Genomic DNA, 25,377 nt, shown 5'->3' on the forward strand with positions numbered 1-25,377 from the left:
TATTATTATATACGGTTAAAATCTGCATATTTATACAGAAGCATTAATATGAAAGATTTTTGCAATTAAAATAGGCTATTTATTAGGAGTATAAATATCAAAGATTTTCCTTGAAATGCATATACTCGTAATAGTGCATTAATGTTTTACAATCTATTATAGGAATATAATTTTGATAAACCGTTCAAATAAAGAAAGGATCCAAATCTAATTATTTCAAAATATATATAGAGTAATTAGTTTCTTTAAAATCGAGATTTAAGCAATATTTTAGGAACAATAGTTGAGATAAAGTATGTTATAGTAATTAATTTAGATTGTGAAAATATTCGAAATCAATTTAATTTTTGGAATGATAAGCATTTAAGATAATTTCGAAAATATATGTCTAATTAAAGAATTAATTTCGTTATGGTACTCAAATATATTAGGAATATTCGTATTGTTAGTTTATTTAATTCATAAATTATAATTTGCAGATTTAAATGAAGATCTTCTCGAGATTTTTAGGAATATAATCGAGATTTTAGTAACAAATGTGATCACATTAAATTTTTGAAAGATTTGAAAGATTTGTGTCCAAATTGTTAGAAACAAATTAGGATAGATAATTTTTGGTTAGTATATTTTTTAATATTTTCAAATCTTTAGAATTAAACCCATTGACATTATATTGTTGAATTTATTTTTGGGAGACTCACAAAAATGCCCCTTTTTCAATACCCCTTTTCAAAAATGCCCCATTTGGATGTCCATTTTTAAAAATACCCCTTTTATGTACAAAATGACTAAATTACCCTTCTTTTAATAAAAGATATCATAAATATATAAGGAAATATAACAAAATTAGGTCCACAAAATACAAAATATTTTTTGGCGGGAAAAGTGATCCCCCAATTTTTCCCGCCAAAACACTTGTAAAAATTTGTAAAACCTTTAAAATACCTTGTAAAATTTTCCCGTAAAATTTTTCCCGCCAAAAAATTTTCCCGCCAAAAAATTTTTTTTGCGGGAAAAGTGATTCCGCAATTTTTTTGGCGTTAAATTTTTGGCGGAAAAATTTTTCCCGCCAAAAATTTTAAAGGTTTTTTACAAGGTATTTATAAGGTTTTACAATGTATTTTAAAAAGTTTTACAACGTATTTACAAGGTATTTATAAGATATTATAAGATTTTACAAGCTATTTTATAAGATTTTTACAAGTTATAAGGTTTTACAAGTTTTTTATAAGGTTTTACAAGTTATAAATACCTTATAAAACCTTAAAGTACCTTGTAAAACCTTTTAAAATACATTGTAAAACCTTACAAAACACTTGTAAATACCTTGTAAAAACCTTTAAAATACCTTGTAAATTTTTCCCGCCAAAAATTTTCCCGCCAAAAAAATTTCGCAAAAAAAATTGCGGAATCACTTTTCCTGCAAAAAAATTTTTTGGCGGGAAAATTTTTTGGCGGGAAAAATTTTTACGGGAAAATTTTACAAGGTTTTTTAAAGGTTTTTACAAGTGTTTTGGCGGGAAAATTGCGGGATCACTTTTCCCGCCAAAAAATATTTTGTATTTTGTGGACCTAATTTTGTTTCAAATAAGGGTAAAATGGTCATTAAAAATTAAAAGAGGGCAAACTTAAAAATGGACTCTCAAAGGGGGCATTTTTGAAAAGGGGTATTGAAAAAGGGGCATTTTTAACAATTTCTCTTTATTTTTTAAAAATTACGTAATATTAAATAAAAAATTAAATAACTAACTATTTTCATTTGATGGTGTAGACAAATTATTATTATTATTTATGTAATTTAATTACAAATAACAAATATTAATTTTTATAACAAAATAAATTATTTTCGTATGAACAATTTTTTCCCAAATAAATATTTTACAAAATATTTATTTTAATCACATATTCTTTCTATATAGAAATAAATAGTTAAATAATTATGGTTAGAAGTAGTTAAGGTAAATAACAAATATGGTTAGTTTAGATATATTATATATATTTCCAATTTAGGTGTTAATTAAGAATTAATGTGGTTTTAAGACAATATTCCTAAAATTCCTTATCCAAGATCCGGATAGAGTTAATCCCGGATAAAACCCGGATCCAAAAGACTTTTTGCAAAAATTCCCTGTAAAAATGTATATGTAGATATCAGACTTTATTCTAACAATTTTTATCATAAAAAAGATTTTTAATGGTCTAAAAGCATTAAATAATAGATGAATTTTGGTATTTAAATAAATCAAATTAGAGTTTAATACTTTTTGGTATTCAAGAACGGCTGACGAATAGAAGTGACTGAGACATGAGAAAGAATTGTTTTTACTTTCATATTAAACTCTAAACCGAGAAAAATGAACATATAAATTACGACCAATAATACATGTCCACGTGGTAGTCACATTGAATACTAATAAGTCAACGAGTCTCTTCTCCTCCCAATTCGATATCTAACGCCCTCACCGGCATGCTACAGACCGGTGAAGAAGAAGAAGCACTTCTCCGATCTCGACTCAAATTCCGAGTGAAAGATATCACCCGGCTCATCGGTGATCTCAATGTTTGACTCGGAGTCAAATCGTTTTCCATTTCTCCGTGATTCCTCCGTGGGATTTCAATCGCCGCCGGTTTTCTCCGGGAATCTTCAGGGTCCGGGTTACCGGAAGTCTCAGTTCCTTCGTGGCGGTTCATGTCACTGGAAACCAGGTCAGAAATCGAAATCGCGACTTCATCCGTCGTCGATTTCACTCCTCCGGCGAAAGGTTCGATTAGCGATCGACAGAGAGGACAAGAGGAATGAGAATGAAACCACATATCGATGCAGTGAACGTGAAATGTATGCTTGCAATTGGGCAAAACCCGACCCGATTCGTTATCCACGAAGGCCGAGAGGCAAACTGCACATTCGATAGCGTTTTTTTGGGCGGTTGCGGCGGAGAACGTGAAAATTGGAAGAGATTTGATGACAGAGGGGTTAAGGCCACCACTAGTAGTGACGACGGCGGTGGAGGAAGGGTTTGCGAAGAAGGTAAGTGCGGCGGCGGTGCGGTTGAAGCGGCTAGAACGGAGGAGATACCATCGTGAACAGAGGTGGAGAGAGACCATAAGAATGGCAATGAATAAGATTAAGATTGTGGTGGTGAGCATGATTTTGCTTTTTATAGTGAAGCTCACCGGATCCGAATTGATACCGGGTGGGCTCATTGGATTCGGGTCGCGGAAGCTCATGGTTTCGGGTTTTGGATTAAGTGAAGTTAGAAAGAGTGTGTTGTTGGGGTGACTCAAGAAGTGAAGGAAGAAGGTTTTTGTGTTTTAAACTTACAGACTTTTATTAATGGCGAGTAAGAGAGGGATGAGATATTTGGACAATTGTGGATTTTAAGACACCAATGTTGACTGATATGTTTTGCTCTTTTGTGTTTTGTTTGATGTGATTTCGCTCCTCGGGTTTGTGGTTTGAACTTTCAATGAGGATAAGCTTTCATTATCTACTTTTTAGACTTTCTAAAATGGTCAGAGAGGAGTAGAGAAGTTTGAAATTCTGCATGCATAGATATTGTACACGCATAGCTTTTTTATCTTTAAAACCAACAATATTTACATGCATAGCTAATAGGAATTTGAAATTCACATTTTCAAAATCTTATAACCCTTCATTATAGACACTAAAAAGTTTTCTCCAAAACTAACAAAGCTAAAAAGTAGTTTTGAAAAATGGTATAATAAGAGGGATATTTAAAAAAAAATCCCTAACAACAAAGGGTGTTTATTGGCTTTTATTTAGATTTCCAATCAAAATTTTATGTTTTTGGATCAGTGACTTGTATTTTTTATTTTTATCAAATTATTGAGTAATTATTCATTTAATGATTTAAAGATATCAGTAGTTAAAAATTCATGTGAATGTTTTGATTTTTGTGATCCCTCCGTTTTCGAATAGTTGTCGTTTTAACTATATACACACAAATTAAGAAACTTTAATGTTGTTAATTTTTCAATATAAAAATATCATTAATTATCTATCTAAACATAATTTAACCAATAGTAAATCAAGTTGCATAATAAAAATAAATATAAAAAATAAAAAAGTAATAAATTGTGCATCGAAAACTGAAAACGACAACTAATTAAAAACAAAAAAAATTCTCTAAAACGACAACTATTCGAAAACGGAGGGAGTATTATATTAACAACTTTAGAAGAAGAAGAAATCAAGCTAAATTACAAACAAAACAAAAATCAAATAAAAAGGGTGCGTGGTTCTTATCACTGATAATTTGAACGAGAGCGAACAAGTTGACTCAACGAACGATGTTAAAACATTGTCATATCTTCTACTTGCTGACTAAATTCGCTTACTTACAAGAATGACATCTAAACCTTCTATTTAAATTATATATAAAATTCAAAACCGGTTAAGCACAATTCAATGTAAGGGAGACTTGAAGTATGCACCCCCCTACTTGAAGTATGCAAACCGAAACCGGTCCTCAAGTTTGGTTTGATTCAAGACAAAAAAAAATTAAGAATAAAATGTCTTTCTTTAGATGTTGTTTTAAGAAAAATTTGCATTAATCTGTAAAAAATGTTTTTTAAAAAATATATAATTTAACATTTGTATTGGAAAAAAAAATCATATATAAATTCGTTGCTATCTACTATACTCTCTTTAAATAAACAATTTCTTTATGTTATTGATTAAATGACAATCAAGAGTCTCAAGTACCAGCCTCCCAGCAAGTACGGCACCCTCTTGTCCCGATGGTCCTCTCTCCGCAGCTCCCAACAGTGACCTCGTCCACTTGCTAGGATTTTGTATAATTTGCTCTGTTTTCATCCAATATCAAAGTTAAACGTTTTTCTCTTTGTAAGGTTATGGTTAATCAACCAAACCAAGCTCTACCAATCTCGTGTACATATTTTTCTTTTTGTTGATTAATCAATTTAACATTTCAACCAAAAAGAAAAAACTATTCATAGTTAAATAATTGCAAATTTTTTTGTAAATGACAGAATAGGCACTCTATATTTATATAATTTTGCTTTTATATTTTCACCCAATGCTCTTTTTTTTCTTTTTCCACCACCACTGCTTCATGCAATTCTCCGGGTTTCGCCATGTCATCATTTGACCATCTGTTGTCTTCGAAGACAAATAATTCTCCCAATCCACAAGCAATTGTCTCAAATCTTTAATTTTATTCTCTAATCCCACACAACAATTGGCATGCATTGTACAAACGTTATCCAAGTCCTGACTTGGCTCACAAAATCCTCCAAAGTACTTTGTGTCGAGAAACTTCATTTTGAGTCCAATTTTTGCAGTGTACCAACCACCTTTGATATTATCGAGCACGTCTTGATCGTGCCGATCCGGATATCGCAGCCTCGACATGTACCAATAGTTGTAGAAATCTATGGTTCGTTGATTGGCTTTAACAAAGGTGAAACCACCATTGACAGCGTTGTGGATATCGTTCTCATCTCCATTAAAACGGTCACAAGCGATTTGGAAATCGACATCTTTAGATAGACGAGGAAATGGATCTCGAAACCACATTATATCTATGTCCTACACACATTAACAATATGTTAATAAAACATTATGATATAATCATCAAATTCGACATCTTGTACCAACTCATTCGTCTAACTTAGCACCAAATTTGGACTCATTCCTATAGGGCCTATAGAAGATGCATGCATGTATTATTGCCATTTAACGTTAACAGTCATGACAAACCAATATTAAAATCATTGGCCCAAAGACTTGAACCCTACTCCCCTAACCATAATATGAATTCATCAACTACTAAACAACAATGAGTTTATATTATCCATGAGGTCGTTACACTATAAGTCTATAATCCTTATTATTCGATTCAAAGCCTATATCTTCTGGTTCTGTCACACTAATAAACAACATGCAAATGTTGGCAAGCCAAAATCAACAACATGTAAACGATGACGATGACGTAAAAATAGGGTGAGAGATAGATACCGTGAAGATAAAGTTATATCCCAGCTTTAACAAAGTACCCAAAAACTCTATACGACGCCACATCATCTTGAGATAGTCCGGCGTCATGAACATCTTATCGCCAGCGAAATCAATTCCAGCTGTTTTCATGAAATAACAACGACGGGGATGGACCTCCAAGCACCGAGAATATGCCTCCCCGTCGAGACACGCCACCACAAGGTGTCGGAGTAATGGCTTAGTCTCTTTTCCAACATGAAAACTGTCAAGAAACAAATCAAACGTCGAGTTTGGCTCAGACCAAGCCCGGTTTAAGGTGGTTATTATCACCGTTTTATCCTCCGTCGCTGCTTCCGTCAGGATTTTCCCCAATTTTTTCAGATCTTCTTGATGATGCTGTCCAACAATTAAAAACAAAATATCAGATTATTTTTTGCGTACGTAGTTTTGTTCCTTTTTAAGTTACTCGTATATTTGTAAAAGGCAGAGTACTAGCCAAAAAAAAACATTCATAATAATAAAAATTGAACATATAAAACTGATTTTTTGGAAATATATAATAAGAAATACAAAATGAAATGTACATCAATACATGTAAAGTAATTGGAATCATAAGCGGAAAAATAAAATTTGATTCCGTTAAATTCTAAGATTTCCATAAAAGAGATTAAAAAAGACAAGCAAAAGTTGAAAAAGGGGATTTGTAAAAAAACGTTAAAAAAAACGAAAGATAATAAAACGAAATATAAACACACACATACATTAGTTGTTAAAAAAAAGAAGAAAACAAAAAAAAGACATACATATACATTGCATAGATGATAAGATGAATAGAATACTAACGACATCATCTGAGAAGTGGAAAAATAGTTGTAGTGGATAAACACCAATTTGGTAGATCACTAAACTCAAAAATCCGGCAAAGACCAAGCAAACACCGACCATGACTAGATCCCTTCGGCGCAAAAGTTGCGTCATCTTCCTCACAGCCTTTGACGCTAGTCGTGGTCGTTTTGAATGGCTCATGAACTGAATCTCAGGTCGATATACTTATAGGTATACATATACAGGAAAATACTATGGGGAAAACAGGGAAACAAATGTTTAAATCCTTTGACGCTAGTCGTTTCGAATGGATCATGAGTTGAATCTGAAAGTCAGTATACTTATATGTATAAATGTGTATGCAGAATACTAGATTAATAAAACCAAAAAGAAGAAAGAAAAGATACTCATAATTGTGTAAGAAAGGTAATATGGGGAAAATGAACAAGTGTTTAATTTTTGAGAAAGCCTGTGGAAGGAAATAAATCTGTGCTAATAAATAGAATAAAATAAAATAGTATGTGGTTAAGAAATTAAACCATAATAAAGATTAATTATTAATGGAATATAGGTGGTCAAAAATGAAAGAAAAACTTTGGTAATTTATATTATTTAGATATTATGTTAAATATTGTAGCTATTATTAGTCATTTTAAAGATTTTTTAAGACAAATATATTATTAGTCAGTTAACAAATCCAATTGGTATTTAATTTTTAATGTCAATTTTTTTTCGTTTTTTTAATATAATCTTCAAATTTGAAATTGTAATAATTGTTTTTTTTGGAGATTAGTCATGATATCCAACTGGAGATTATCAAACTTGTACTACATAAGAGATGGTCAATTAATGCATGTCACTTGGAACATTATGTGGACTCTTCCAAAAAACCTTTCCCTTCTATACCTTAAGTCAGAAACTCAGAATGTTGTCATTAGAGCTTGAGGTGATGAGCAACCGAATGAGTTGACTCACGGTTTGTTTATGTGTCTTAAAGATCAGTTCTAACTTCTAACGGTTAAATATATATTTTGAGCTTTATATCTTATTTTGGGATTATATATTTTTCCGTGTAATATTTATGAAATTATAGATTTCGACCCCAAATCTTTGGATGCATGGCTCCACCACTTGGGCTTTGGACTCTTCGATCAACTCAATTTGCTTGGTTCACGTTTGTTTTTTAGTGGGTTTTGTAACTCTATTTAGGATGTGCTTTTTATGAAACAATGATGGGTAACACTTATATCCCATCTATTCATTAAAGAAAATCTTACAAACAAATGTAAATTCTTAACTAAACAAAACATGTGTTTATATTATTAACAATAATGTACATGTAACACATGTTTGTTATATAAACACTCGTAACACATCTATATATACATTTTTGGAACACTTTTAGTAAATAAATCCTGGAGTTAGAAAGTATTTACAAAGAATGTCATTGGTATTTATTATTACTTTTACAAAATTTAAATAAAAGATATTAACTAAACAATATTTTACCTACTTTGTTTCTAAAAATCTCTACACAATCTTTCCATATATCTTCAAAAAACTTTTTTAGCAAATATTTAAATTAACATTTTGCATAGCAATAAAATACTAATTTATAATAATCAAAATATTCACATAGAAAAATCATATACACATACAGGAAAAAGAACTATATATAGTATCATTTAAGCCGTTTCTTTATTTAAAAAAACACACACAAAAACTTGAAATCATATACTTTATATGATAAATTTAAAATATATATTAGTAGTATAAATTTAAAATCGTTCAAAGAACGGTATACCACGGGTGAGATCCTAAAATTATTAGATTTTATAACAATAATAATTTATTTTCTTGGATTTTATAACACTAATAATTTAGCTAACGAGATAATATAGACGGGTTTATATGGGATGACGGGTTTGGGTCGATATTAATAAATAATTGTATATCACGGATGAAATCATAAAACTAACAATCAAAATACAATTATACAATCTTAAACACAAAACAATAGAAACAATATTATCAAAACAAATCCAACTTAAATTTAAAATTTTTAGTTATAAAAAAACGACCCACGGTATACTGCAGAGTAAAATATTCAAAATTTTAAAATCCACCATACATCGTTACTTAAAAAAAATGTATGTTTTCGTATCTATACTTAAAAAAATTGATAGATAGATATCTACATTTAAAAATACAAATTAATTAATATGATATATATTCAGTTAATCTTTATAAATTACATTTTTAAAAAAAATATAGCCCCGAGGTATACCGCGGGTTAAATTCTAGTTTATTATTTATACGCGGGTTTAAATTTAATTAACTATAAATTGATTTCCTTGACTTCGCCAAACCTATATATGTATACTACAACTTGTTTGATGGACCGATATTAAAAGTTTTCGACACAATTTACTCACTCTCACGTATACAATATACAATATACAATATAATTTAAGTGATACAATATACAAAATAAAATCACTTAGTTTGCTCGGTCCGTGTTTCAATAGTTTTTGTAAAGAAAGAAAAAAGAATATATTTACGCATTGATTTTACAGGTGGACAGGCAAATGCTGGTTAGCTAGCATTCGAAGAAAAGTGACGAATGACTAAAAAGTTGATACCAAAAGTAACCATCAAGCTACCAAAATAATATACCCCTATGTATTTAGATACGAATCCTCCTTGTCCTTATAAGAATTTGGGGTTTCTTTCCAAAAAAATAATCAGAAATACTTTCCAGCAATTAATTTCAAGATTCCAAAACATACACATAAACTGGTCGAATAATTGACAATCGTTTTACAAAATGCATTTCTTAATTTGATGTACACAATAATTTGTTGATTACTTTCTCCTTTTTTTATTCCTTGTGATTTGCTTTATACATACACAGATTGGACCATTTGTTCTCTATCTTTAAACGTACGACCTGAGATTTATCCCCACGACGTCGTCTCACAGCCAAACACCTCAAACCACACATGTTCTTGTGTAGATATCTCTCACTTTCACGATTCCAAAATCATCTTCCTCTCAGATTCCGTCGTTTTCTCGGGAGAAAAACAGATCCGACGGTCGATCTCTCCACATTACACGAGAATCAAACAAACCGACAAGAGAAGATGTCGAGACTCGACGGCGTAGAACACAAAACCCTAAAGGTAAATGGCATAAACATGCACGTGGCGGAGAAACCTGGATCCGGATCAGGAGAAGATCCGATCATACTCTTTATCCACGGATTCCCGGAGCTTTGGTACACGTGGCGACACCAGATGACCGCGCTTTCTTCCTTGGGATACCGTACGATCGCGCCGGATCTTAGAGGGTACGGAGACACAGAAACGCCGGAGAGAGTTGAAGACTACACTTACTTAAACGTGGTAGGAGACATGGTGGCACTAATCGACGCCGTGACCGGCGGAGATAAGGCGGTTTTCGTGGTTGGTCATGACTGGGGAGCGATGATTGCGTGGCAGTTGTGTCTGTACCGACCAGAGAAAGTCAAGGCTTTGGTTAACATGAGCGTACTCTTTTCTCCGAGGAACCCTGATCGAGTTCCGGTTCCGACACTGAGACATGTCTTCAATAATGATTATTACATCTGCAGATTTCAGGTATTAATTTGTTGCCCTAATCACTCTCTTTAAAATTGAGGGACCGTATCAAACCAACTCACACCAAACGAAATTAAACCAAACCAAAATAAATAAGCTTGGTTAGTTCGATGGAAAGAAAGATTAATGGAATAATATAAGAGGAGAAAACGAATAAACATGATCTTGCTAACGGTTGCCAAAATTAAGTTTTGTATTAGCGTTGTACTGTTGTTAGATTGCTCTAAGTATCGAACCGGAATTAAACCAAAGCATAGTAAAACCGGGTCCTTTTTGTGATGAGTACGTAGAGTACGTATGATAAAACCAAAATCAAAACACCGAAACGTCCACTAACTAAATTTAAAATTTTCCATTGTATGATTTTGTTTTCTCTTATACTATTAGCTCATACAAAATTTGAATTGAATGTATTTTAAAGTAAGAAATTAAAGAAATATTATATAGTTGAATGACAGGTGAATTTGATTGCTTTGTTATATAATTATAAATACATATTTTTTTTTAACTTATGAGTGATTATTTTGTGATTAAGAAACCTGGAGAGATAGAGGCAGAGTTCAAGAACATTGGAACAGAGAATGTGTTGAAAGAGTTCCTCACCTACAAAACGCCTGGACCGCTCTATCTCCCCAAAGACAAATATTTCAAACGCGCAGAAAACGCCGCGTTTGCGTTACCACCGTGGTTAACACAAGAAGACCTCGATTATTATGTAACTAAGTACGACAAGAAAGGCTTCACCGGACCCATTAACTACTACCGCAACATTGACCGGTACGTTTATCACCACACGGTTCAATAGTGTAGTCACATAATTTCCAATTTTTAACCAATCGGTCCAAATTCGGTTCGCAGAAATTGGGAACTGACTGCACCGTGGACCGGTGCTAAGATCCATGTACCGGTGAAATTTATAGTCGGAGATCAAGATTTAACGTATAATTCACCGGGAGCTAAGGAATACATTAACGGTGGCGGTTTCAATAGAGATGTACCGTTGCTCGACGAAACCGTCGTGATCAAGGCATTGGGACATTTCCTACACGAAGAAAACCCTGATGTGATCAATCAACACATTCACAGCTTCTTTCACAAGTTCCTTTAAAATCATAAACCAAGTATCGAACCAATAAACCGGTTTTCAAACGATTCAAATAAAACAAAAATAACATTCGTGTGTTTTACAATTACATGTATGATCTTGTTCATTGAATTTTTTAATTCATACCGGTTAGCATAAATGTTTTGTTCGATAAATACCGGATAAAACCCGGAAAATCGTATCAAACCGGATTTAATCTTAATCAATTTTGCTCGGACCGGTTCATATGAAATTAAGAATTTTCCCCCAAATTTTCGATTTCAATCATTTCTTCTTCTTCTTCTTCTTCACTGCGAATGGATCTTACATTTGATCATAGCTTTGTGAAGGTTAATGGAATCAACATGCACGTCGCCGAGAAATACCCCTCCGTCGCCGGGAACGGTGCTTTCGACGGAGCTATACGTCCTCCGGTGATACTATTCCTCCACGGATTTCCAGAACTTTGGTACACGTGGCGGCATCAGATGGTGGCACTATCTTCATTAGGTTACCGGACTATAGCACCGGACCTACGCGGTTACGGCGACACCGACGCGCCGGAGAGCGTCGACGCGTACACAAGTCTCCACGTTGTTGGAGATCTGATTGGATTGATCGACGCCGTGGTTGGAGATCGCGAGAAGGTGTTCGTGGTGGGACATGATTGGGGAGCAATAATCGCTTGGCATCTGTGTCTTCTTCGACCTGATAGGGTTAAAGCTCTGGTTAACATGAGTGTGGTGTTTGATCCTTGGAATCCTAAGAGGAAACCAATCTCGTTGTTTAAATCTTTCTATGGAGATGATTACTACATCTGCAGATTTCAGGTTCATGAATCTTGAATTTGATTCTAATGAATCTTTGTTTCAACATTTGAAATGTGTTTGGAATTTGGTGTTAATCACTCTTTTGTTATAGAGTTGTGATCAGATTTTTGACATAGAAGAACTTTTTGCTACTTTGTTAGGTATTAGAAGTTTTTATCAAGATTCATGTGTGTAGTCTAGAGAATATGGCAAGATGTTTTGTGTTTTTTTCGTTGCTGAGCTATCTCTAACTGGAAGAATGGGTTTGAATATTGTAGGAACATGGGGAAATAGAGGCGGAATTCGCTAAAGTTGGCACGGAACGATGTCTCTTAGAGTTCTTAACATATCGTAATCCTGGCCCTATTCTCTTACCTAAAGGAAAACGCTATGATGATTCTGTTTCACTTCCCTCTTGGCTAACTGATTGTGATGTCAAATATTATGTGTCCAAGTACGAGAAGAATGGCTTCACTGGACCAGTTAACTACTACCGAAATATGGACAGGTATATACTCTGCTACTCTCGTATCGCTTGTTTATCGTAAGCCTTGTAAAACTTGCTTGAATTCATTCAGGACACAGATGCACTTGCATGTATATATCATGAGCAATAATTGAGCTAGTGTTGTTCTTAATTCATTAGCCCTGCCTCTTTAAGTGGAGTCCTTTAGTCTTTATGAATAAGGAACCCTTTTTGATCAGAAGGGTTATTGTTATTGTCAACGTTTCTTATAAAGGCCATCGTCATCGAGTGGCCTCTCTGTAATTGTTTGTTTATATAAGTTGGTGACTCTGCACTTTGATTTAGATTTTGGATCCGTGTAATCATAATTTCTGACATAAAACTCGGATCAAGATTTCTATGTTGGTGTCACATTTTTTTCTTTGCTCTTTACAGAACATGGGAGCTGATGGGGTCACTATCAAAAGCTCAAGTGAAAGTTCCGGTTAAGTTCATAATCGGCGACCAAGATTTGACCTATCACATTCCCGGCACCAAGAAGTACATCCAAGATGGCCGGTTTAAGAGCCACGTCCCGTTGTTAGACGAAGTTGTGGTAATTAAAGGCGTTGGTCATTTTCTCCACGAGGAAAGGCCTGATGAGATAAGTAAACACATCCACGACTATTTTCTCACTTTTTAGATCCATTGTCTTTAGAAATTACAAATGAGAGGACTAAATCGTTATATTTCTCCCTTGTGAATTATCATGGAAAAGGACAAAGCAAGTAAAAAGCTACACCATATCACAAATATAAAATCGTGAGGAAGGTGTTGTGGGTTAAGCATCGCACATTTATGCCAACATCGTCCTTAGTCCGTTGAACAGGTTTTGATTTTGCCAATGCAGCAATAACAATTGCGTAGTAAGCTATCGTTGCAATTTGAGACCCCCCTCGTCGTCACCTTTTTAAAAGAAACCTCTTAGATAAAACATAAACTACATCATATGACGGTAGCTAAATGAATCCAAACATCATTGGCTCTCCTATCATCTCGATTCAGTTCTCCAATCATCTGCTCGATTTTTGGTTTGGATGCGTTCAATTCTCCAATACATCATCGGCTCCTCCAGTCACATTATAAGTACTACTTCACATCCTGTTCTTTTGCTAGTAGTTTCTCAACTATGCATATTCCACTTAGGCTAAAAAAAATATGAGCGAATTCTTCGACCTCAATGTTTGTCTCTTCTTTTTTTGTGTATGATGCATTGATGATATATAGATAAAGTAAGTCCTACCATTGAGAGGAAAAAACACTTATGTACTCAATTACTGTATGAATTAAGGCAATGTTGTGTTCTTTTGAGCTTTCGCTGTTTTTTTCTCTGTTATTGAGCTATTGCTCTTGTACTCTTTTTGGTTAATTAATGATGACAAAAAAAAAAAGACTACTAGAGGAAATGTTTTTTTTTTTGAGCTAGTTTAATATATATTCTCAGATGATCAAAAAATTAGATTTTTAACCATGATAATTTTAAAATTAAGTAACTATGAAAGAGAAAGAAAAAAACAAACCAAAACTCTCTACTTTTGATTAATAACGAAAATGTCATTGATTAAAAAATTGTTTTCCAACTTCTGTATATCCACGACACTGTTCATTCCAACATCGACATACTGTTCATCACCGGATAATTGTCATCAATTACATTACAACACTGATCATCTGTGGATAACTATTTTATTTACCTGTTAAATGGTATATTATCGTGATAAGTTCATATAACATGTGTTACATTCATAGTTATCGTGTTAAACGGGTTAGCATATCATATACAATATATTAGTTTAGAATTGTGAATTAATATTTTTAAAAATCATAATTAATTACATGATAAAAATATTATAAACATACTACATATAATGATAACGATAACAAAAATTATAACACACTACACATACTTGTAACGTGTTAAGATTTTTTTTTTTTTTTTGTCATCTGTAATTAAATATTACTCAAAAGAGCCATTCTTGTGGAATGTTGTTTACATAAGTGATATGAAGCGGTTCCGTACGAATTTTTCGTGCCAGATTATCCGCTTTTGCATTTGCACAACGAGAAATTAAAGATAAAGAGAAGGTAGAGAACTCTTCCTTGTCGCTCTGAAATTCCTCCAGATACACTGAGAAGGCCGGCCATTCGGTTGGGGAAGACACCATCTTCACCAGGTCAGAACAGTCTGTAAGGAATGCTACCTCTTGATTATCTGCACCAATCATACACTTCATCGCCCAAAGGAGGGCCTCGAATTCGGCATGTAGCGGAGATAGGCTTCTACGGAGGTTGGCAGCTCCCAGTGTTAAGATATTAAATACATAAAATAATATTGATATTAATCTATTAATACATTAAATAGTATTATATATTGATAAATTGTTAATGGGCTGAACAAATACAAGCATCGATAGAAGATGTGCTTTTAGTTAAATGGTTAAATCTATTTGACTCCGCCTTCTCCACCGGAGTTCGATTCCACTAAGTCGCGCTACCCCGCGCGTAGTAGGGATTGGTTATGGATCGGGGCTTGTCGATCCAAAGATGTCAAAAAAAAAATACAGACATCTCTAATTGTCGACATAAATACTTTTAAGTTTACATCTCATCTTTACATCGACATAAATATTATTTTTTTCTTTTTGTAAAACTCAAAGTATGTTTATGTTTATCATAATTTATGATATATATCTTGTTATATTAATAGATACATATATATTTAAGGTATCATACCTATGCTTTCACATTATTTTATATGAAGCATATAGAGTTTATACATATATGGCTTTGCATTTTTATCCAAATAATCGAATGCGTATAGCTTCATAAACTCTTCACAAAATGTATATGATTATTATATTTGTTATTTTCAGTTAGAAAATAACATATTGTTTTCACTTATTTTACATGTTTCGTAATACATACAAATTTCAGATTTTGGATAATAATACAATATATTTTGTAACTAAAACTACAATGTATTTACTTAATAATAATATATGTTCTGGTAAACTACCTAGTTTTATTTTTTATTTGTGATATTTAGGATAGCTTTTTGTTTGATTTCAAATCACCTTAATTTTTTTCAATCTACATATGTTAATTTCCTAAAAACTGATTAATATTTAGTTTTTCCTTTTTTTTTTTGCTATTCATTTGTTTCAATAACTCACCATCGTTCAATTTAAAAACGTTAAATCATATAAAAATAAATAAATAAATTTAATTATTTAATTATATTATAGTTTAAAATAATAATATGTATTGAATCCTTCTTATTTTTCTATGTGTATCATGAATTGATACTTTGATATTAACATTAACAAATATACTAGGTCGAAACCCGCGCTCCGCCGCGGGATATTTTTAAATGATTTTTTTAAAATATTGAAGAAATTTAAAATTTGAGAAATGATTTTAATTAAATATTTAATATTTAAATAATTTGAAGGCAAAAAAAGAACCAAATCAAATTTGAATGTCAAACCGTAAATCAATTATATTATTCAGATAAAATTTGTATCCCGAAAAAGTCATAAAACGATCATTTTTTCTGGAAAAAACAGATGAACAAAGGAGAGAGATAGATTAGATAAACAGTTAAACGGAGAGGAAAAAAAAAGAAGACCTTTGTTTTCATATCTGAAAGACTTTCACTAATGGCAGTCAATAAGAGACGATTGCTTCACTGTGTGTCTAAAAGAGTTTCTATCGCCAGAGTGCGGCGGAGCTATGGCGGTGTTCCGCAATCGAATTTTAAATCTTGTACGTCTTTTTCTCAGTGATTGATGTAATTGGAATCTGAATTCAGTGCCCACAAGTAAATATCTTTCTTTCCTTTTTTTTTCTCAAATTTCTGTTTTTGTTTTCTCCGATTTGAATGTATCGTCGATGAAATCGTTGAGCTTTTATTTTTGACAAAAGTTATGATATTTGGTTCGATCGGACTTATATGTATATGGACATACCATAGCTGTATAGAACTCATGACTTAGATATTTGAAAATATGTTATATGGAATGATCATCTTTGATTTTAATGTTCCATATGCATACTTGATTCATATGTTGAAGAGGCGTAAAAAGCTAAGAGGTTTGTTTGTTTGTTTTTCATAATTTTAAAATTGAAATTTTGTTTTATTATAGGAGTATAGAACGTTACTCAAATGATTTTTAGTTATTCGTTAAGATCCATGATAACGCTTAATTAATAAATCTTATAATATTTTATTGCGATAGTTCTTATCCAATTCGATTTGTATCCAATTTTATCCAAAGGATAAACATTACAAGTAAGGGCATGACTGGTTTAAACGCAGCGGTTGCAGTTGCGGTTGTGGGAGTTTGCGGAAGCGGGCGGTTGCGGTTTCAAGCATTATTTAGCGTTTTGACCGACTGGTTTAGCGATTAAAAACGGATACGTTTGCGGGAGATTTACGACTGGTTGATCAGCGGGTATAATAGCGGTTAAACCAAAATTTACCAAAATAAATTTAGTATATGATTATAAAAAAGTATAAAAACACCAAAAACTATAATTATGAAAAAATATAAAAATTTTAAACATGATTAATGATTAAAAACCATAAATAATTATTCAAATTAATTTTATATGAAAACAAAAATAATTATTAATATTGGAAAATTAAAGTTAGATAATTATTATTTTTTTAGAATTAACGTGAATATATATAAGACTTGATAATATATATTTAATACTGTTCATTTTTCTTTTTTAGTTTCTTTCCTTTTTTTAAACCAACCGCAAACGCTTGCGGGAAGAAGTTTTTAAAATCCAGCGATTTTGAGCGGTTCGAAGCGGTATGGAACAGTTTCTATGATTAGTACGAATCGCAAGCAACCGCTAGGCGGGAGAACCAATTAAGCCCTAAATTGAAGTCCAACAACCCTATTCTAAAACATTAAGCCCATATGTTAGAGCCCAAGAACAAATGAGACAATATTAAGAAAAGCATGAAGGATGATTATTGGCCAAAAAATCTGATGTGTATTAATCCAAAAAGATTTTAATGAGGTGTCAACATGAGAACAACCCAAAATGCTGAGGTGTCAAGCCTGGAGAGATCCTTATTGTTATTATTGTATTGATTCTCAAATTTGAAATGTGTATTTCAACATTTATTTTGAGTAAAAACCTTTTAAATTTGGTATTTATTATTTCAAAAAATCTTATTTGTTATCTTACTAAATGATTATAACTGATTGTACCATTAAATATATGATATGTTTCTTTTTACTAAATCTAATCCTTTTAAAATATTTACACATTGTATGTTAAGATAAATTATCTAATTTTATATTTATCCAACTTCTATTAATCTTTGTCATATTTTTGTGTTGTATTATTTATTTCGTTCTTTAATATTTAACTTAAGTTATTTTCTTTTTAAATGTTTTCCTTTATTGAAAGATAATAGTATAAAATTTAAGAGTTCATTTACTTTAATATATATTTTTTAATAAATAAGATATGTAGAGTTAAAAACAAAATATATAAAATATGATGACATGGATGTTGATGTGGACACTCTAAATGGAGGGAGAAGTATCTAAAGACATCTCAATTGGGGTATCCAAGATACTTTTTTTTTTTTTTATCAAAATAAGGAAAAAAATAAGAAGAGAAGAAGAGAAAGATTCTCATTTACATTTGTTTATTGTTTATTTCTTATTTTATAATTAAAAATTAAATATATAATTCAACTACATTAAAGTATTAACATATGTATAGATTTGTGTCATTATTTTATATATTGATGACCTTTGAGTTTCTCGTTATTCAACTAGGAATTTTCTGAACAATTTCATTGTGAGTATTTTGAGTCACTTTGAGTCGAGAAAATGTTACATTTGAACCGAAACAAGGGTTTAGTAACATGTTATTTTAATCTTCACTTTTGTATCATCGATTGCAGATTCATCGATTCAATTTTGTTCTCATTGTTTTGATTATTTGTATTGCAGCGTTTGTTGAAACTTGGAAGAATGACGAGTATGAGCGATCTTCCACCGGATTTGGTAGTCGAAATACTCACTAGGATTCCGATAACATCTCTGAGAGCAGTGCGATCTACTTGCAAATCATGGAATGCTTTAACCAAAAAATGTAATTTGGGTAAAGCAGCAGCAACAAGGCAGCAGCAGTTTGTAGGGTTCATGACGATGAGTTCTAAGGTTTGTTCAGTAAAACTTGATTTCCAAGGAACCCGCAAGGACGAGAGCGAGTTCGTCGATCTATCTATAAACCAAGTAGCTTTATTTAATCAAGTTGAGATATCTAAAGTCATTCACTGTGATGGCTTACTGTTATGTGTCACTAAGGACAACTCAAGGCTCCTATTGTGGAACCCTTATTTGGGACAAACTAGGTGGATTGAACCAAGAAAATATTTCTATAGACCCGATCATTATGCTCTCGGATACGACACCAACCGTAACCATAAAATCTTGAGGTTTTTTGATGATTTTCGCGGAGGCAATGAGTTCGAAATCTACCATGTTAGGTCTAGTTCTTGGAGGGTTCTTGACCATATCACTCCCGGCAAGCTTCATCATCGCAGTGTGACATTGAAGGGAAATACTTACTTCTTTGCTAGAGAGAAAATGATAGAGGTTCTTGTTAATGTATCAGAGCTTAAACATTTTTTACTCTGTTTTGATTTTACAAGAGAGAGCTTTGGACAGCGTCTGCATCTCCCGTTTCATATTCATGGTAAAGAGACTGTGACTCTATCTGGTGTTAGGGAAGAGCAGCTCGCGGTGCTTTATCAGAAGGAGTCATTTGATATGTATAAGTTGGAGATTTGGGTTACGGATAAGATTGATCCCAACGCAGTGTCGTGGAGCAAGTTTTTGATGGTGGAAATGAGACCACTCACTGGTTTTCAGTTCAATCAAGAAGCTGTGAGCTTCGCCATTGATGAGGAGAAGAAAGTTGTTTTGGTTTTCGATCAAGAAGTATATAACCCGACCAAGACCATTCTCATCCAAACAGTTTACATCATTGGAGAAGATGGATACTTCAAATCTATGAAAATCGGAGAAAATCCAAATGTCTGGATGCCTGGAGAGTTCCCTAACAGGCCTAAGTTTTCTCCCCCACTTGTGTCCTCTTCTTACCTTCCAAGTCTAGTGCAAATCAACTAACCGCGCAAAAGGAAAGTAAGAGATGCTTAATTGCCTCATTTGATTAGATTTTTCCTTCCTTTTTATTTTCATGTCATATTGAACAAGACTTGCTAGTCATTTATTAAGTTTGCTTCTATTTATCATCTATTAAAGAAATCGTTTTCTTGCATGTTTTAGCCTATTAAGCATTACATGGTTTATCAGTTCTGATACATTACAAACCATCAAGTTTCCTTCTCTTGGTCTCTTCTGTTTCTAGACTTCGAGACTTGGAAGAATATATTATACTAGCATGTAAGATCCAACATAAGACATTTTTATTACATTCTCTTGCTTATGTGTGTATCAGGAGTCAACATTTAGAATTAGGGCATATACTTGATTAAACAAGCCTCACTTTATAGCATATTTTTAGACGAAATCCTCATAAACATGAATGAGTTCTCACACTAACCAGAGAAACAAATTCAAATAAACACTTACATAAAAACATCCAAAAAATTGCATTTGGTACACTACCAATGGCTCTATACTTGGCCAATTTAAGAAGCTCTTTCTCTTCGTTGCGCTCCAATAATCGGTCTCTTCTCTTCTGCTTACTTGTGAATAACAGTCACTTTCTTCTTCGTTTTCTCGCCATACTCTATTTTTTCCTGGTCACTATCACATTCCAGGCACCAAGATGGCCGGTTTAAGAGCCATGTGTCTTTGTTGGACGAAGTGGTGGTAATTAAAGGTGTTGGTCATTTTCTCCATGAAGAAAGGCCTTAGGGTAGTAATAAGTAAACACATCCACAACTATTTTCTCACTTTTTAGAGCAAATTGTATTTAGAAATTACAAACGAAAAAGGACTAAAACGTTATATTAGATTTTAAGGGACCGGTACTTGCTGACTTACTGACTACGCAAATTGAAGCAGTGCCGGTTTCCTTGTTCAATTGCAAGAAACTCATTATATATTCTGAAAACTATATTACGAACACTTCATTTCAACAAGGAAGAGGCAGGGAAATCAAGTTTTTTTTTTTTTTTTTTTTTTGTAAACGGAAATCAAGTTATTAACAAAAGTCAAGCCTAAAACAATGTTTCAGTTTCATGGTTGAATTAATGAAAATTTCAAAATTCTCTCATGTTCTTCTTATGATACAAATCTGCAAGTTAAGGTTGTCATCACTCATCACATGCATTGGAAACCGCAAATCAATGAAAAAAAACCATCAATAATTTATAGCACAAACTAAGTGTCCATCAGTTCTCATCTATTCACAACCAATTCTCAACCACTTAACATATTAGAACAAAAGTTCCAAAAACTGAACAACTAATACCAAACATCAATTAAACAAGATTTCAAAAGAGTTATACTCACAGTCTTTCGAGAGAAGTAATGTTTCCAATCTCTTTGGGGATTGTACCAGTTAACCCATTCCCCGAAAGTGTGCTGCATTTCAAGAAATAACATCAAGCAGAATATATAAATTTGTAGTATGCATTAGATTATATTCTCACATTATGACAAGAGGCAAGGCTCCCCATTCTGGAGGTATTGAACCCGTTAGATAATTTCTTGCAAGGTTACTACAAATGAAGAGTAGAAGGTAAACTAATTTGACTAAGATGCAAAGAAGAGTAATTATAGAAATAGTTGTGTTTCGCTTATAGTTCTTGCAGGAAATGAAGCCCAACCAACTCCTTAGGAAGAGAACCTTGAAGATCCTGTGTCTTGAGAAATCTGCCACAGGTTCAAGAAAATCGTACATATAAAAGTAAGGTTTCACTCTCCCTTTATTGGGCCACTTGGCATTTTTTTGATATATTTTTTTAAAAACCTATAATATATTCATCTCTAATTAATTTAATTTAAAACTCATGTGTAACTCCACATTTAAATTCATTTGTAACTCCTCCACTAATATACATTAACTATTTGAAAATTGTATTGACTATAATTTAAACTCAATTGTAACTCCTACCAATCAATAAGAATATGTAACTTTTACTCAATAATTATAAGAGTTTCACCACTTCCCATCTATAAATATTCATTCTCTTATCATCTTCCACCATATTTTCAAATCTGTAAATTTACTTTATTTTTATGTTCTTGCATGAGTTATAAAACAATTGTGCCATAGTGATGGTTAGAGTTTGATTGTAAAATTTATTTTTAGAGATTATATGATATGTAGTTTGTATTGTATTCGCTTTTTATTATGTTTCTATCACATTACAAGAATGTATTTCTTTCATTTTTAGTTTTTAAAATTCTTAGTATAATATTTATCTGTTTTGCCGATTAATCTATGGAAGTTCAATAGCTAACTATTTTAATATTCACACAACAAGTGAATCTAATTGAAATGATCAATCTTCCTTTTCCACTATTGGTGTATGATTATCTCTTTATATACTTATTTAAACAAAAGCATTATTCGATATATAAACAATTTTTAAATTAAAATCTTTAATAAAAATGTACGATATCTAAATAAATTAAATTTTCTTGAAATTGAATATATTAGAATTTAGAAAATATAAGAAGGTGTTAGATCTATCTAGAAAATACAATATTCTTGATCTATGTTTTTTTTTAGGGTTTTGTGCAAAATAACCCTCGAAGTAGCCAATTTTTGCAAGAAAACCCTCCATCTCAAATAAATTCAAGTCAATAACGCCATCTCAAAAGTCACCCGCAATATAGCCCTCGCGTGTATCGATGACGTGGCAGCCGTTAACTCCGTCAGTGGGTTTTGTGCCAAAAAACCCTCGAAGTAGCCAAATTGCAAAAAAACCCTTCATTAAACCAATTTTTGCAAAAAAAACCTTTCGGGTATTTTAAAATTTGGGTACGGGTTCGGGTTTACCTATAATACCCAAAAATAAAAATTGTTGTATGTAAATCTATCCACCCTATTGTTCGTACCGAAGTTGCAATAATAAATAAGTACGAGTTTTTGGGAGCGAACGGAGATATTTCTCTGATTAACGATAATCGTGCTTCTATGATTACAGAGATGGAATTCGAGTGAACGAGAATACGAAATATACGCAAGAGTTAGCTATGATTTTTAGAGAAGTAATATATGTTTTGTCGAGGCTCTGAGCCTTACAGAAGGTGATTCCGTGCCGGGCACGTTTTTCGAGGCTCTGAGTCTTATAGAAGTTGATTTCGTGGCTTGCACGTTTTTCGAAGCTCTGAGTCTTACAGAAGTTGATTTCGTGGCTTGCACGTTTTTCGAGGCTCTGAGCCTTACAAAATATTTTGTCTCTTTTGCGACGAATTTGGGCTTTTACAGAAGATTTTCTGGTTTTACAGAAAACTTATGTAAATTTTACAGAATTCTTCTGTTAAACCCTAGATTTTTCCTTCTCGTATAAATGGCTCCACCATGTCTTACTTTGATCATGCCAATGATCATACATTTAAGAAGATATCAAAATCGATTATTACCATATTGTTTCCTTTGCTTCCCTGTACAATCGAATTCTCCAACAGTCGCTTTTTTAAAACAAACCTTGGCTACTTTGAGGGTTTTTTTGCACAAAATTTGGCTACTTTGAGGGTTTTCTTGCAAAACTTGACTATTTTGAGGGTTTTTTTGCACAAAAGTTCACTTGTCGTGACGTTTTGGAACGGAGTTAACGGCTGCCACGTCATCGATACACGCGAGGGCTATATTGCGGGTGACTTTTGAGATGGTGGTATTGACTTGCAGTTATTTGAAATGGAGGGTTTTCTTGCAAAAATTGGCTACTTCGAGGGTTTTTTTGCACAAAACCCTTTTTTTTATTATGATATACAAATAATTTAAAACATTTTGAGTCGTAATAAGTAATGTTAAAAATGTGTCCACTGTAAACATATAAGAATTTGTGTGATAATATTAAAAACATCATTTTTTTGTTTTCATTTCAATTTTTTTTTATAATAAAAATGTAACAAGTACGTGTGGCTAAATTCATCTAGTGAAAATAAAATACCAATAAATTCTAATTCTGTGTTTTTACAAAAATAAACAAATTTGAGAAAAATCAAAACTACCAAATGAGAAGAAACAAATAAGACTTAAGCCAAGAGAATGCAGTAATTACATGCTCGTAACATGGCACATGGTAGGAGCCGTCACAAGTGATAGAGTCTTCAGAACCTTTCACAGCATCCGAGTTTCTCCATCTACCTCCAGTGGATGCCATGTCGCATGGATCGAATCCAAAATCCCAACTAGTCTTTTTCAATGTCCTCCCAATGACTCTTAGTGCGTCAACTATGAAAAAGAACAAAAATAACAAACAGCCATTAGATACAACGCTCCTCCACTCACAAGAGATCATAATAACCTATTCAAAAATTAAATGGTTACTTTGAGAGTAACAAGAACAAAATCCTAGTTAAGAGTAACCTTTCTAAACTTCACCAGTTTCTCCTAAGCTACACATTTCCATCACCACTACAACCCCTATTGAACATCTAAAACCTCATATGAATTAGATACATTAAACTATAAATGCGCTTGTACCTTCTTTGCACTTGGCTTCCTCTTGATATCTGCTTTCATTTGGGGCTGGACCTTACTTCCAAACATGATGGAGGATTTAGCAAAGTTAATTTGTTGTCCTGACGCCTCGCCATACTGGCGGATAATAAAAATGATCTCTGGACTTTGCTGACAGTCTGCTTTGTACCTTCTTCAATTGGCAGTCCAGCTTCAACCGAAGAGTGAAGAGAAGCGAGTATGAAGAGAGTAGATAGTTTTTTTAAATGAAAATGAAGAGAAAAGACATTACTATAAATGGGCTATGTTGCTTTTGGTCTTAATGTGACCTAGTTACTAAACTAGGTTATGTTTTGACCAAGAAAATGTGGTTCATCAAAACGTGTTAAACAAAGATGTAATACCATCTTCGCCAGCCTTTACAGTTTACCCGCCGACTGAGAATCATCTGAATAGTAGTCAAACAGAAAGATATTAACGAATTTATATGTAAGAACGCATTCAACACTAGAATAAGATTGTTCATGATAAATGTCTCCGTCCCATTATGATTCTAAACACACTATGCCGCATTAAGTGCAATTGCATCAAAGCATGAGACCATACATACATTTACAAGACAGACTGAACAAGAAAGTTAGGGGATTAACCGAAAAAAAACCTGCAACCAGAGGCCATCATTAACGGCTTACAGGGGAAACCCAGTACAAAAGACATATCGCAAACCACCTTCATAAGTGTTCACACACATATCGCAAACCACCATCAATTAAATGTACTTAATATTTTTTGACCAATGATATTTTACAGTATATTTTTTTTGGGGTAAATTAGTTGTAGCTAATGATATTTTTATGTAAAAGAAGTAAATCAAATGAAATACTTGTGATTTC

General features: G+C 32.7%; 5 protein-coding genes across 5 annotated transcripts; 3 read left to right on the forward strand and 2 right to left on the reverse strand.

Annotated features, from left to right (window-relative positions):
* Window positions 1–2,247: 2,247 nt before the first annotated feature.
* LOC9304243 (RING-H2 finger protein ATL17) lies at window positions 2,248–3,508 on the reverse strand. Its single transcript, XM_002870147.2, has one exon. It carries the CDS (start codon window positions 3,226–3,228, stop codon window positions 2,419–2,421), a length of 810 nt encoding a protein of 269 aa, XP_002870193.2. The 5' UTR covers window positions 3,229–3,508; the 3' UTR covers window positions 2,248–2,418.
* Window positions 3,509–5,014: 1,506 nt separating this feature from the next.
* On the reverse strand, window positions 5,015–7,038 carry LOC110226819 (uncharacterized protein At4g15970). Its single transcript, XM_021019584.1, has 3 exons — window positions 6,824–7,038; window positions 6,002–6,376; window positions 5,015–5,572 (listed from the first exon to the last, which is right to left on the reverse strand). Exons 1-3 carry the CDS (start codon window positions 7,004–7,006, stop codon window positions 5,054–5,056), a joined length of 1,077 nt encoding a protein of 358 aa, XP_020875243.1. The 5' UTR covers window positions 7,007–7,038; the 3' UTR covers window positions 5,015–5,053.
* Window positions 7,039–9,644: 2,606 nt separating this feature from the next.
* On the forward strand, window positions 9,645–11,652 carry LOC9306265 (epoxide hydrolase A). The gene is made up of 3 exons (XM_021018991.1): window positions 9,645–10,443; window positions 10,979–11,220; window positions 11,302–11,652. The coding sequence occupies exons 1-3, from the start codon at window positions 9,808–9,810 to the stop codon at window positions 11,549–11,551; spliced, it is 1,128 nt and encodes a 375-aa protein (XP_020874650.1). The 5' UTR covers window positions 9,645–9,807; the 3' UTR covers window positions 11,552–11,652.
* A 110-nt stretch (window positions 11,653–11,762) lies between these two features.
* Window positions 11,763–13,711, forward strand: LOC110226658 (epoxide hydrolase A). The gene is made up of 3 exons (XM_021018992.1): window positions 11,763–12,357; window positions 12,615–12,844; window positions 13,238–13,711. The coding sequence occupies exons 1-3, from the start codon at window positions 11,845–11,847 to the stop codon at window positions 13,482–13,484; spliced, it is 990 nt and encodes a 329-aa protein (XP_020874651.1). The 5' UTR covers window positions 11,763–11,844; the 3' UTR covers window positions 13,485–13,711.
* Window positions 13,712–18,609: 4,898 nt separating this feature from the next.
* LOC9304245 (putative F-box protein At4g17200) lies at window positions 18,610–20,158 on the forward strand. The gene has a single exon (XM_002868127.2). It carries the CDS (start codon window positions 18,847–18,849, stop codon window positions 20,005–20,007), a length of 1,161 nt encoding a protein of 386 aa, XP_002868173.1. The 5' UTR covers window positions 18,610–18,846; the 3' UTR covers window positions 20,008–20,158.
* Window positions 20,159–25,377: the final 5,219 nt, after the last annotated feature.

This window comes from Arabidopsis lyrata (assembly GCF_000004255.2).
Source record: "Arabidopsis lyrata subsp. lyrata unplaced genomic scaffold ARALYscaffold_7, whole genome shotgun sequence".
NCBI lineage: Eukaryota > Viridiplantae > Streptophyta > Magnoliopsida > Brassicales > Brassicaceae > Arabidopsis > Arabidopsis lyrata.